The sequence below is a fragment of the Thunnus albacares genome, chromosome 20, assembly GCF_914725855.1.
Source record: "Thunnus albacares chromosome 20, fThuAlb1.1, whole genome shotgun sequence".
NCBI classification, from domain to species: Eukaryota; Metazoa; Chordata; class Actinopteri; order Scombriformes; family Scombridae; genus Thunnus; species Thunnus albacares.
Genome location: NC_058125.1, coordinates 18,083,930 through 18,098,243, shown reverse-complemented (window position 1 = coordinate 18,098,243; position 14,314 = coordinate 18,083,930). Strand labels below are relative to the sequence as shown.

The following is a 14,314-nucleotide window of genomic DNA, read 5'->3' as shown; positions in this document are numbered from 1 at the left end:
AAGACAATCTAATTGAGCATGTGCAGAGTGAGTGTAATCACTCTAACTTGTTTCTGATTGGAGGAATAAGAAGTTGTTACAACCATCCCTTGTTACAATTGTCCCTGGTCTCCCCTGCTATTTTAAAGTCTGATCAGTTTCTGTAGGACTGTCGTACCAGTTTTTGGCACAGGAGAGATTATTTGTATTTATGTAAACAGAGCAGTGCCTGCTCATAATTTACCAATGTTCCCTAAATGCCTCACACACAGAATATCTGGAGACTACAGTGTTGAGTTGAACTGAAGTTGATTGGATGAACTGTAGTGCCCTTTCAAAATGTTCCTGAGACTTCCTGCACTATGTCTTGAACATAAATACAAAGTTCCCACATGTGAGGAATGGGAATAGAGCTTAACTCTCTAAACTTTTTCAATTCATTCTTTATGGTAGTTCTTATCACCACAATGTGGGTTGCAGTGGCAGAGTGAGAGTGGCGCTGTCTGTATTTCCACTTGTTGACTCCACGTGCAGAAGAAGAAGCAGAAGCAATGTTGTTTATGAGATATTTCTATATATTTCTGAGAAATTGCTTGAGAAATCGAGCACTAAGTCTTGCACATACATGCCGAGTTACGTTCTCAATAATGTTACACAGTGCTTAAGTCTCTTAAACATTTTTGTCATTAGCACTATGGATGTAATCCCACCTCTGACCACAATGTGGGTTGCGATGGCAGTGTGGTGCTGTCTGTATTTCTGTTCGTTAACTCCACGGGCGGAAGAAGAAGCAAATCAACGTTATTTATGAGGTATTTTTATATCTTTTTTGAGAACCGCTCATCCAAACAACTTCACACATCGACATTACACTTCCTCATTTCCCCAGCAATCCAACCACCGGGTACGAAGAAGATCGGATGAACGGTTCTCAAGATATTCAAAGGACAAACTTACATACATACAGATACAGACAGACAGACAGAGATTCCTCGCTTTATGTAGAGAGATAGGGAGATACAAAGCTTTTGATTTCAGTTCAACATCATTCTTTGTTTGCTTTGTAAAAACCAACTTATTTTACCATAAACAGTTAAGAATACTAAACAAAGGAATTATTCTCTATGTGAGGAATAAGAACTCACTCTGATTTCTCTTCAAAATAATGATCATTCATTTGAACTGGAGATCTGGTGAGCTCACGAGACAGATTCTGAGATTAGGTTCTGAATAGTTCATCTCTAAGCAATTACTAACTAAGTGTGTTTTAAGGTCATGCATATCTAATCTGAGTCAGGTTTTTTATAATGTCATTTAGACGTTGCTGTATTATTCACCACCTATAAATCCACTTCAGCACTTTTCTCCCAATAATCATCACAGCAGTCTCTCTTTATGCTGTTCATTTTAAAGAGGCTGCAATAACCAAATTATGACTAGTAATTATGATGAGTAGTATCATCTCACAGAAACATGAATTCTATTTTTGGATGGATTTTTCCCTTTAGATTTATAGACCTTCTCAGCTACATATAGATTGAGATGCACTGCCCCCTGTTGGATTAAACTATAACTAACACAGGTCAAGAAATGTGCCTTTGTGCCTCAAATTATGTTACATAACCACTGCAACTCTTATCCAAATACTGATTGTAGGTGTAATTTTATGGAGCAATGTGGAGTAAACAGTTTCATAATTAACTCTATCAAGTGATACTGGCAATCCCCAATTCAAATTTAGAAAGGTTAGACCTTAAATCATTAATGTGAATCCATGATATCTTAATTTAATCAAAATCATTTAATAAGATTTGTCTTCAGTCTCTCTTCATTGAGCAGAAAGGAAATGTGCAAACAGGAGTGTTGGAGACAGGAAAAACCAAGCCTCTTTGTTAGTTTGCATGTTTTGAATTAGTTTGAGGATTTTTGTTTTGCTTTTGTTGTTTTTTTTAATTTTTTTTTTTATAGCACAGTCAGTTGTGGTTTTTTAACCAAATCGCCTTTAGTTATTGAGCATCTGCTGTACCTTATTGTATTTCCTCTGTCCCTGCTAGTATTGAATCTTATGTTTCCATATTCTCATTTGGTGTTCTTCCCCACTTCCCCATTATGGCTATTTCCAGCATTGATGAACAGACATGAGAGGAGAGGTAAAGAAGAGAAGGAAAAAAACTCAAACTGTAAAGATATTTTGAAACTTAATGGCAAAGCAAAGTTGAACTTAATGGCAGCTTACAGACTGAAATGACAGAGGTGAAATTATTAGTCAATGTATCAATTAGTTGATCGACAAAAGTATTTAACTATTTTGATAATGGAATTGTTTAAGTATATGATGTTAAACTGAATATCTTTAGGTTTTTAGAGTGTTTGTCATTTCAAACAATCAATTTGATGACATCACCTTAGGCTTTAGGAAGTTGTGATGGGCATACTTCAGTATTTTCTGACATTTTATTGATCAAATGAATTGAGAAAATAATAGATCAATCAATTATTCAAATAGTTAGTTGTAACCATGGCGTAGAGCAATAATAAGTAGAATCAGACATGATTCTGATGAACATTTTCATCCAGTGTATAATCTCTGTATTAATATCTAACTAGATATTCTGAGTGTGAGAGCTCAATCAGGTCACCTGGTTAAAAAGCGGCTTTGGTAACAAGGATTCAAAATAATCCTTATTTTATTTACAGTTGAACTAAAACTTAAGCAAGTACGCCAGAAAATCACCGGATCCAGTTCCTCAAATGTGAGTACTGGTTGGCTTTCTCAGTACTGTAGTATAGGAAATGAAAAACAGGACATTTCAAGACGTCAGCTTGAGCTCATGGAAATGGTGATGGGCACTTTTCACTATTTTCTGACATTTTTCGGACCAAATGATTTGTCAATTAATTGATATATTATGAACCATAGGGTTACGAGGAGTATATGCGACTATAGTTGTACTGGGTTGAGCAGCCCTCAGTACATCTCCCCAAAGTTAAAAAGAACCATACGGACAGTATAAGTTGTTGCACATTGACACTGCGGCTAGAAAACACATCTGAAAAAAACACTTCCACTGACCCCTAAAGCATTTTCAGATGAATTTAATATTGCAACTTGCATTTCAAAGACATTGAGAATCCAAAAAGGGATAGACCACCCACAGAGAGAGCAAAGGCAAAGAGCTGTAGCCTAAACACACCCTCTTCAATATTCTTAAAAGGAAGGCGTAGACAGAAAAGAAGCCATGGGAAAATCAGTTGTTTTGCTAAGTCAATTCTTCTTGTGCTGCACCTCACATCTCCCACAGACAGACAGCACACAAAACATGACCAATCACTTGACAGTTCCTTGCTCCTCACTTTCACAATGTTAGCACTTTGTAATGTAGTATTTACAAACAGATTCAACAAAACCACATGTTTCATTGAGGATTTAAAAGAGCTGGGTCAAGTTATTCCAAATGTTTGGTTAAATTTTGGAGTACCGGATGAATGGGGGTCGCTACTTCAGAAGAATTCCACCAAAAAGCTATTTTACATTCAGATACTTTCCAATTAATGCCTCGCCAATGAAACACTCAATACTTTCTATGAAACATTCTGGTTCCTCATTTTGACCTGTGTGGCAAAACAAAACCCATGTATTCTAAAACATATAAAGTAAGAGAAAATCTTGATAATATGGAGTGTGTTTTTTGTTGTTGCTCTGGCGTTAAGCAGGCACTGAAGCACCACTTTTGTGTATTGTGGTTTTTACTATTACATGTCTCCTCTTGTGTTACAGTAACTGTGCATCTGACATAAGTTGTCATGAAAACATACTTGACAAAGTAGGTACTTGCTATAATGCAGTCAGTGATCACACTTACCTTTTTTTTTGGATGAACTTTAAATGTTCTGCTTTCATCTCAGGGTTGTTTTACTTTTCCATGTCTTAAAAAAGTACATATGGCACTGATTTGTGAACAATCTGTAATCTATAATACAAATAAAGCAATCATAAACATACTCTTGAATATTGCAGGTTCTTGGCAAAAGGCTTAGTTATATGTGCTTTTTAATGTGCAGTCATTTAAGCAAAATACTTTTTGCTGTCTACAGACAAAAGGCAGAATGTAGTAACGTTACATCCATGTTAAATGCAGCTGCAAACCACTTTTTGAGGTACAAAACCAGTTTAATGGTCTTTCACGACTCTAGTCGAACTGTGAAACCTCTGCCTGAATTCATGTTGGGTTGTCATCTTGGCTTCTGTTGCATTACTTTGTTTTCTGCATTATGGCTGAAGTGATGCTCTCTTGTTCTGACAGTATTTCCATTGGAAAGAGTATCATATTCGTTATGGACATGTAGCTTCAGGGCAATTAAAAATTTGGTTCAAAATCGCCTCTAATCTCAGATAGAAGTCATCAATAAATGAAAGAATGTACTCTTAAAAAAAAAAAAAAAAAAAAAGATAATCTTAACATTCCCGTAATGTTCTCCAAACTCAAGAATGGAATGTCATCATCAACACATAAATACATTTACAATAAGTACAACTTTTAAAAATATTACGTGGTCAATCCAAAATAACACTTACATGAACATTTAAAGTACAATATTATACAACAGAACTGAAATAAGAGACCAACTTTGAAACTACACTTCATGACAAAATAATTATCATACATGATGTGAAATATACATTATTAATCTAACTTTTTTCCATTTACAATTTTAATCCACTGAGATACAGTATATTACAGCGAGGATGGAGTTTTAGTTAATAGTAGGACAAGTGCATAGCAAAATAGATCATTTGACCAAGTTAAAGAAACACATAAAACTGACAAACCAGCTTTAGAAAACAACATTAAAAATCATGTTTAAGGCAAATCTCGTCATTTAAAATTGGCATAGTCTGAGAAAATGTCGACAAAGTCTTGTACCACCCTGTAGCAGAAGTCATATTGTTCCTGTGGGGAGAAAAAAAAAACAGAAAAGACTGATTAGGTGGAAAATCAGTATTGGTTTCACCCAAGATAAAGCAAAACAGGAGATAAACAGAAGATAAACGACATTTTTAACATTTTTTAGTACTTTAACAGATTATTTAAGGTTCACTTCAGCTGATACTTACCACAGTTTGGACCATATGAGGCCTCTGCATGCGTAAACTCTTCACAGTTTGGAACACGTCCAGCAGGCCCTCCGCCTTGACTCGCTCCAAGATATTGCTCAGTGCAATGAACGTACCTGTTCGCCCTGCACCAGCACTGCAGCACACAAAGAGCATTGGAAATTAGTTAAAGCATCAACAGTGGCTTGCAAATATGACAACAGATATATTAAAAAAAAAGGCCTGAATGTATGCCTAAAAGAGTGATTTGAAGGTACCTGCAGTGTACGACGATGGGATGGTTCCCAGACTGCTGCTGCTGTCTCTGCACTGAGGCGATGATGTCGATCATGCCTTTCCCCTCGGCCGGGATGCCAATCTCCGGCCAGCCGTGGAAGTGGAAGTGCCTTATCACCCTTGTCTGCTTCTCCTTTGAGAGGAAATGCACAGACAGGCAAGAGATCATAATACCTTTCAAATATGATTTATTAGCAGTATATGAAAGCATAATGGCAGGTGCAATGTCAGTGTAGGTTAAGTGTACGGTAGATGAGTGGTGGACTGGCAGGAATAAACTATTGAGCATCTGAGAGGTAATGTGGGTCGAATTTAATGAAATATATGAGATGGGAGGCTCTCACATTAATTTTCTTAAAGACATCCTGCCCAACACATTTCCTCTGGCAGACAAAAAGAGTTTTTTTGACTTCATTATGAGACAGTTACATCAGACCATGTGTAGCATTACAGCATGAGATACGCCATTCTCTAAGGATTCATAAAAACCCTATAAAAAAAGTCACTTTTGCATTTTACCATGTCCAGGTATCAGTTCAGTTTTCAAATATTCACATATGAATGTAACTATAGGCTCCGCTCTCAAAGAACTGCTTAGTGAAATTGCATGCTAAGGGCCAATAAAAGTCCTTTTATCCTGACAGGCAAATGCAATGTGTCATGACTGCCTCACTAACAGCTGTATGATAATACGTTCATTTGCTTACCGGGATAAAGGTGAGTACCAAGTCTCGTAGACTGAAGGTGTCACATAAAGTGTCTCCCTTCAACTCTACTGTGTAATCTCCATAGGTGGCTGAGTCCTCTGTGGGCCAGTATTGGCAACATTTGTCCTGCAAAAACAGAGATAACTGTTTTGATCCCAGCAACAAGTCAATAAGAAGCAGCTTAATACATTAAATGTGTACATGAAATGCACAAACATGAACTGACATAAAATGTTTTGTCACAGATGCAAGATATCAGAACTGGGATGGTTTATGAATGCACTGTTGAAGTGTTTATTGGAGCAATCAATCATTGCTTGCTTGCAGTCATCCCTTTTTTGTAGCTTACCTGCTCCCTCTCCTGGAGCTCAGTGAGCATGACAATAGAGTGACATTTCCATTCCCACACCATTCTCCAGAAATCCTCCACTGTGTGTGTCAGTGGACCCTGGGTGGCAATGAAGTAGTCTTTCTGTCTGTAGCCCTGAGTCACAGAAAAATGCATGCAGTACTTTAGCTTTACAGGTCCGATAATGTGTGTAAATAGCATTAACACAGACTATTGCAGACATGAAAGAAAGAGGGAAAACATGAGGTAATAAAATCTGCTTACATCTATGAAAGATGCATTGATGTAATCGGTGAACTCCTGACCTCTTCTCATGGAGAGAATAACTCTGTTGAAATCATCTGAAACAGAAATAGAGCAGGAAACCCCTCATGACCATTTAGAATAGACCAGCTCAAAACCACACAGAATGTCAGGTCTAGACAGTGGCCTGTGCTATTCAATGCTGCAGAGTGCAGGATTGAATAAACTCAGATCCTAAATATAGTATAGACAATATTATCTTGAGGTCAACATCTGCCTCAAAATATTTGGCATCTTATCTAGTAGTTTTTGGTACTGTGGTTTTCCAGACATTCTTTCTTTCTTACATGGAATAATTTGCAGAACTCTGTTCTTCTTCATGTTGGCGGGAAGGTTCCCCGTTCTCATGTTCTCCTTCATTATTCGCATGTTGGTCAGTTTCTGGGGAGAAATCAAACAAAAAGTCAAAATGTTACAAACTTGCAAATGTTTACTGTCCTTTAACTTACAAATTAAATTAAAGAAATAAAACAAGTTACACAGTTGATTATAAATCACATTTGGTATTTGCAGGTAAGTTGTCTGTCGTATAAAAGAGACAAGTTAGTTAAATAGGCAAAGCTCGACCGTTAGTGGTATGGTCCTAATACATTGGCTGCGGCATCCTCTTAAGCTTTTTTCAGTTTTCTGTCACAAAAAATGTCTCTACTGAGTAAGAGTTAAATTTTCAGGACTAATCCATTGTACTGTACCAAAATCTATCCAAAGGTGTTAAGGATGGTGATATTCTATAATTTTAGAATTGTCAACAAATCCCATGAAAAGACTTAAACTAAAAAATAGTTGGTCCGTGTCACTACTTCCTGACTTCCCCAGTCTAGCTGTGGCTCAAAGGCCCAAGCCCCTTGGTTCCAACTGAACTTAAAAAATGGGTCACAAATATATAGTTTTATTTTTAAAAGAGGCTCAGTAATATGACAAAAGATCTGGGCACTGTAGCTCTTAGCAAACGTCACTCAAACAGGAGCAAACGGTCCATTTCTTGCAAACCATTTGTTGTCACACATATTGCTAGTGTGTATTTATAGCAGTGTGTGTAGCGCTCACAGGTTCACAGTAATGAAGGAACATGTTACCGAGTGCAATGATAATGTGTTTTTCATAGTTTTTGTACAACAATGGCGGTCTAAGGCACTGAGGAATAAGATACTGTGATTATGATTGATTATGGTGTTTTCATGGGATTTGTTGACAGTAAGAAAAGAACAGAAGACTTATCCCTTTAAACCAACTCTGATGGATGTGAACTTTTCTTGATAAAAGTATTATTGAGTTTAAAATTTAAAAACAGTAATTCTGCAATAAAAAAAGAACATTCTCCTCTATATGGTATTTAGGTTGTGTTGGACTTTGAACTAAGGTCAATTCTCTGTCTTCAGATTGGTGTGTAGCAGGCTTGATATTTTATTAAATGTGATCTGTTATGAGCAGGCATCTGAAATGAGAAGTCTTACCTTAAACTCCTCCTCCAGGCCGACCCGGTCACCATTTGTAAAGGTGTTGTGCAGTTTGTGCAGATGTCCTTCCAGAGACGACACGTCCAGCTCCGTGTCTCCATAGAGGTAGTATTCAAGCAGGGCCTGGTAGATGAATGAGTACTGCATCTGGGGTGAGAAGACACACACACACACACACGGATGAACACACACTATGTATAGGCACATTTGAACATTTATAGATGATAGAGGGAGGGTTAATTCACACTGTGAATGGAACACTATCACACGTTTCACATTAGCAAGCTATAATAATATGTTGCATGTCCGATGTGATAAAGACTTATTTTTTTTGTGTGTCTTACTTACATCTGTCTGGATGAGCTGTGAGCGTTGTTCTCGTATCTTAGAGACGAATCCAAACACATCAATTTTCTGCTCTGCGTGCGTCATGTCTATCATGGCATCTATTACGATGAAGGTTCCTGTCCTGCCAACACCAGCACTGCAGATACACAAAACAAACCACAGACTGAATGAACCGCAAATCCTCAGCTGACACTTGCATGTTAATAGACAACAGGCAGGAAACAAAGGGACATCTGTGCCTATAAACACATGTATTGCTATAGTTATTCAAAATGTTTCCAGCCATAGCTGACAGATTCCTTTTCCAGCTGAGACAGAAAGCAGATTTAGGCCTAAACATATTTATCTCCATAGAAACAAAATAGATAATTAAAACCATTAAAAGTAATGTTCAGTCAAAAGCATGTTGATCCAAGTAAACAACATAACATTGAGTCCCATTAGCTTTCCGGTACCTGCAGTGGACCACAATGGGCCCAGAGAAGGGTGGATTCACCGCCTTGACCTTTTTGAGGAACTTGAGCATGCCGATGGGAGAGAAGGGAACTCCAAAATCAGGCCAGCTGGTGAAGTGGAGCTGGGTAACTAGCCGAGGAGTCTTAGCTGCATCGCTGGCTTGCTACAAGGAGACACAAACATGGACAGAAACACAGTTAGCAGTATCACAACACCTATGTAGCATAAATTATTGTTTTAACAAGAACCTCTATCAATTTAGCAAGAACTGTTGGTTAAGGATCTGAGCTGGAAATGTTCAGTTATATTTAATTCAGAGCTACTTAGAATTTTGACACTGTCTGGTTGGCTCATAACGAAAAGGGAACTACAACATCATGTGTTCAGATGTTTCACAAACATGTTTCTGTTGCCAATTTCTACACTGCACAAAAATGACATAGTAATGCTTGAAACTCACATATTGTATACAGAACTTGCGAATGGTGTAGTCCACCAGGACAGTGAAGTCTTCTACTGCCACCCTCACATTCCCATAGGTCCAACAGCCCTGATCTGGCCAGTACTGGTGACATTTGTCCTGGGGAGAGATGACAGCCATTATTTAATAGATTAAATACCCAAAGAGGAGTTGCTGTTCTGGAACGTATTCAAGGACTTTCTTTTCAAGAGACAAAGCAGTTCAAATGCATGACTTCAGCAAATGTGAGCTCTACTAAAGGCACACATGCTTCAATTTCACAGCCAGTCAGTCCAGATTAGTGTAAGTCAGAGGGGTGAAACCACTCAATATAAGACTTTGCAGGGTAATTATGATACTGCCTTCGAGGACTTTATTACACATTATGTAGCCATTGATTTCAACTCATCCACACGCTGATTTAAATCTTCACCAATTCTCTTTCTATTGATCTTTTTAGCCATTCTCTGTCTCTCCTTGTTCAGAGGTGCTCTGATTCACATGCAGGAAATACAAACTGTGCAATTATAGCAAAATAAATAAATAAATAAACAAACAGATGTCAGAGGGGAGATTACAGGTGTGAAATGAATAGTCTAAATTAAACTGCATAGTATCACCTTTGACCATAACCGATGGAATCTATTCCAAGCACTTTTCTTCTCAAATCTTTCTGTAATGCGCCATTAATCCCTAAAGAGAAATCAGACTTTGCGCTTGCCCCTCCACCAGGAGCTCAGAGCAGAGAACTGCTTGGAGAAGCAAACACTGGAGCTGGTGGGAATGCACTTTAGCAGGGTGGATGAATCCATGCCTCTCATTCAGAGGAGCTGAGAAACATTTAAGAAATTAACGAGGCTGGAAATCACTCACTTCTTTCCTTTCCTTCAAATTTGTCAGCATGACGACAGTCGCCACTTTCTGCTCCCATATCATCCTCCAGAAATCTGCAACGGTGTCTTCCTTTGGACCTGAGAGACAAAAAAGTTCAATCACATGAAAAAAAATCGAGGCATCATCATAATTATGTAACATATGTCATTCCAAAATGTAGCATATCTTACCTTGTGCTGCTATGAATTTGTTCTTTTCCGTGTAACCCTGTTAGAAAATCATGTTAAGTTAACTGAGAAGATAAAGCTCCAAAACAGACATTAATGGACATTGTGATGAGATTGATTGGTCAACTGCTATTTCCAAGGTCAAGAATGAATGTTCACTTTTAACTTTCACATGAATGAGAAGTCATGAAAGAACTCCATGACAACAAGGCAAACTCAACATCTGTCGAGGACAATCGTGTGATATGATTTAAAGCTTCAGAACAGCTACTAATGAACCAATATTAAAGTTGTATTATGAAACTGTGAAGCTGAACATTCATGAGAGTCTAAGATAGTAATTCTTGCACCATGTTCATCCAAGTGATGAAAAATTTTTTAAACATAACTCACATCAATGTAAGACGCATTCACATAGTCTGAACAGGGATTTCCATCCAGCTGAGTCAACACCACTCTGGAATGATCGTCTGTTGGTGAAAATAGCATTGCAGGGTTGAAGGTGAAAAACAAAACAAAGAGTCTGTCACCACTCTCTGAATACACACTATTAGTGTGCAGGTAGATGAAAGAGGATCAAAAGAATAGTTTAACTTATTATGAAATATGCTTATTCCCTTTCTTGATGAGAGTTAGATGAGAATATTGATGCTTCAGCCACATACTGTAGTTACTGTTCAAATGGTCTTTTCATCTATCTCTGGGCAAGAAAGCAAATAATTGTATTTCCAAAAATGTCAACCTATTGCTTTAGGTATCACAATGCATAGGTAAATAAGAAAATTTACACAATTAAGTATTAGTGAGTCATGGAGGAGTGATAAAAACTGTAAAATTGTAGGAAAGGGTGAGACAGAGGTGTTACATTGTGAATTAGTACATAAGCAGTTGAAGAGGATCTACCGCAGGGGTGTAAAAATAAAGATTCATAAAGATACAGAGGCGTGCGCAAACACACACACTCACACACACACATACGCACACACACACACACATGTACACACACACACGTACACACACACACACACAGGAAACTGTGAGCTTTGGGTGTGAGTCAAACGAAAACCCAGTTCATACAGAACAGAAAGTACACTCACAGGGAAGGATGTTGGGGTATCTGTTCTTCTCCTTGTTGTCCTCCTTGTTGGCCTCCTCGTACGCCCCCTGGGCATGACCCCCTGGCAGGGACTGCGTAACAAAAAAATAGACATTTCGTTTTTACATAACCTCACATGCTAAAAATCAGTCCGACAGGCTTACTTTCAATGGCTCACAGCCGGCACATTGTCTTCTGCTGTATGTGGGGCTTTGTTCAGCCTCGATGTAGGCACTTCCTCTGCTACCTACAGTAAACAGTCCATTAAAAAGCAGAGAACTTCAACTTCCTCTGTCTGTGCTGACAAACCATCCGATAAAACCAAACTTTTATGTTTAACTTGAACTGTGAGTCATCATTTGACTCAACCCTAAATCATTGTCAGAAATAGGCAAAGGGGTATTTTTCATATGCGTGAGTGTATGTGTACAGTATGTGTCATGGACAATGTGACACATATAACTCCAGTAGTTTTCCTGAATCAAAAATATACACACAAGTCATGGTCAGAAACTTCTGTCTTCACATGAACACATAGCAGTTGTCGTGGGAAAATCCTTTAAGTCCAATTTTGGAGGCAAAAAACACTCCGACCTCTTGGTTCAAAGTATACTTTTGACATTTTGGGAATGCAGAGCTACAAAACAATAATAACATAGGTTTTTTTATTATTTACAGTAATTGTTATTTACAAGATTTCACTCAACCAATATTTGAGCAATCCTACAAATCATGGGGTAGGTGCCGCACAACGACTCAGTACTTTAACCCTAGACACCTCCTGTAAATAGTACAGAATACAGAAGACTCTGACTCATGACCATGTATTACTCCAGCCTCCAGGCGGAGAGGAGAGGAGGATGCTTACATTGTACTCCTCTCTGAAGAGCTTGCCATCGTCAGCCGAGCGGAGTCTGTACTCCTCCTCGAGGTGGTCCACTGGGATGGGGAAGTAGGTCTTAGAAGCTGAAGGGGATCTGGGCAGAAGGACCACCGTCTGTTGCTCTGTGAGGAGATCAGACAGTCAGTGGGTTTATCATCCCTGCTGGACTGAGTTTAAAGTTTGTCATGAAGAAAATTACTGATTTAACTTTTCAAATCAGGTTAGTAATTTACAGTTGTACTAATAAACTAAGTTCATTTTGTAGTTATGTTTTGCTTTATTAAATAACTAGTTCAGATAAATAATTATAAAAACAGGATTGGGTTTATTTTCCATAATCAGCTTGTAGAGGAATTTCAGTAACAGCTCAAAAATTAAAATGATTACCAAACTGACTGGTTTAAAATCTTACATGTTGTTGTTAACATGTTGGTGGGTGTTTGCCGTTTGATATCACAATGAAGTAAAAACAGGCGCCAAGTATTCAGTGATCACCAAACATCAACAAGTGTTAGAGAGCCAAAGGACCCCAGGGAAAAGCCACTTACAGCAAGCACCCTGTGGAAACCTTATAAATCTTACAAGCACCCGACTACAGTATGCATTCAGTTAGTGCTTGCAATTTGAAAATGTAGGTCAAAAGAGTGCTGGGAGAGTGTTAGTAACATGAGGTTCCTGATTCTGCTACCCTATATACCTGACCTGGTGACACAGTGGTGTATAACGACTCAGTACTGTATCCAAACTCTAAAACACAACATATATCACATCAAAAACACAAATGTACAAGATCAGAACAGTAAAGCAATACTGTGAGAAAAATGCTATTTGAATAATTTTGACAACATCATGTTCATACAACCACATACGACACTTTTGTTTTCAGCTTTATAAATAAAAAAATGTAACTTGTACCATAATTAGTACGTCAATTTCAATAAAACAGTGTAAGAATGTGTATGTTTAATCATTTCTTTATAAGAACTGTCTTACAGCAAGACATTTTTCAAATCTAGAAAAACCTCTACTTCCTGAACTTATTTAAGATTAAATCTGAACTACTCAACTACTTACAACTACAGTAAAATATTACAGACAAAATGAACTATAACATCACTCATGAAAAAGTGTGTCACGTTTACAATCACTGTAATCAGCAACTCAGCGAATACCTTGATATTTATTGACCATTTGAAATGACCTGACCTTTTGAGTGTTTTCCAGCCACATCCTACTTTAAATTCCAATCTGCACGAATACAACCTGCTCTGTACATTCCACTGTAATGTTAGATAAGAAAATACTTCCTAAAGGAACCCTCACAGGTCCTTGAACTATTGTTGTCCAAATAGTTGTTATCATACTTCACACAAAGCAGCTCTTATTGAAAATGATGCAACTCAAAGCTCAGTTAAAACTGTTCTCATCTTTGCACCAGTAATGGTGAGAAAAAAATTGAAACATGTCATGTCAAAGTGCTATAAGACGTAGTGATCATCAACACAGTTTTGTTCTTACCCACAGGAAGCCAAACACAACCACAAGGAAGTAACAGGACAATCTGCACATACAATAACAAAGTTGAAGCCTCCTTTACACCTCCTACTGTCTGTCTTAACCGCTTTCTTTTTCCTTGCCTCATGTCTCTGTGCGTCTCCTTTCTTTCATTTGACTGTCAGCCCGTTGCTCTCACAATCTACAATCTGTGCGGCCATTACAACAATGTCCAATTCACAATAATAATGTTACCTTGTTCTTCCAGGATGCCATTTGGTATCTTCTTGTCAACTGTTGTGACGACTGCTTTTCTCTGGTTTTTTAAC

The 14,314-nt window shown here is 37.9% G+C and overlaps 1 protein-coding gene across 5 annotated transcripts in view; it reads right to left on the bottom strand.

Annotated features, from left to right (window-relative positions):
* Positions 1 to 4,013: 4,013 nt before the first annotated feature.
* The window catches only part of ptprea (protein tyrosine phosphatase receptor type Ea), a 53,369-nt gene continuing 43,068 nt past the window's right edge, over positions 4,014 to 14,314 (bottom strand). For all 5 annotated transcript variants that reach the window (XM_044337396.1, XM_044337393.1, XM_044337394.1 and 2 more), the window contains 17 exons: positions 14,241 to 14,314; positions 12,477 to 12,613; positions 11,610 to 11,700; positions 10,906 to 10,982; positions 10,516 to 10,552; positions 10,325 to 10,422; positions 9,452 to 9,571; positions 8,991 to 9,154; positions 8,536 to 8,671; positions 8,185 to 8,334; positions 7,018 to 7,111; positions 6,692 to 6,768; positions 6,428 to 6,562; positions 6,079 to 6,204; positions 5,353 to 5,504; positions 5,096 to 5,231; positions 4,014 to 4,931 (listed from right to left, as the gene is read on the bottom strand). In XM_044337396.1, the coding sequence (XP_044193331.1) occupies positions 4,857 to 4,931; positions 5,096 to 5,231; positions 5,353 to 5,504; positions 6,079 to 6,204; positions 6,428 to 6,562; positions 6,692 to 6,768; positions 7,018 to 7,111; positions 8,185 to 8,334; positions 8,536 to 8,671; positions 8,991 to 9,154; positions 9,452 to 9,571; positions 10,325 to 10,422; positions 10,516 to 10,552; positions 10,906 to 10,982; positions 11,610 to 11,700; positions 12,477 to 12,613; positions 14,241 to 14,314 (1,879 nt within the window). In that variant the 3' untranslated portion in view covers positions 4,014 to 4,856. The remainder of the gene's footprint in view (positions 4,932 to 5,095; positions 5,232 to 5,352; positions 5,505 to 6,078; positions 6,205 to 6,427; positions 6,563 to 6,691; positions 6,769 to 7,017; positions 7,112 to 8,184; positions 8,335 to 8,535; positions 8,672 to 8,990; positions 9,155 to 9,451; positions 9,572 to 10,324; positions 10,423 to 10,515; positions 10,553 to 10,905; positions 10,983 to 11,609; positions 11,701 to 12,476; positions 12,614 to 14,240) is intronic.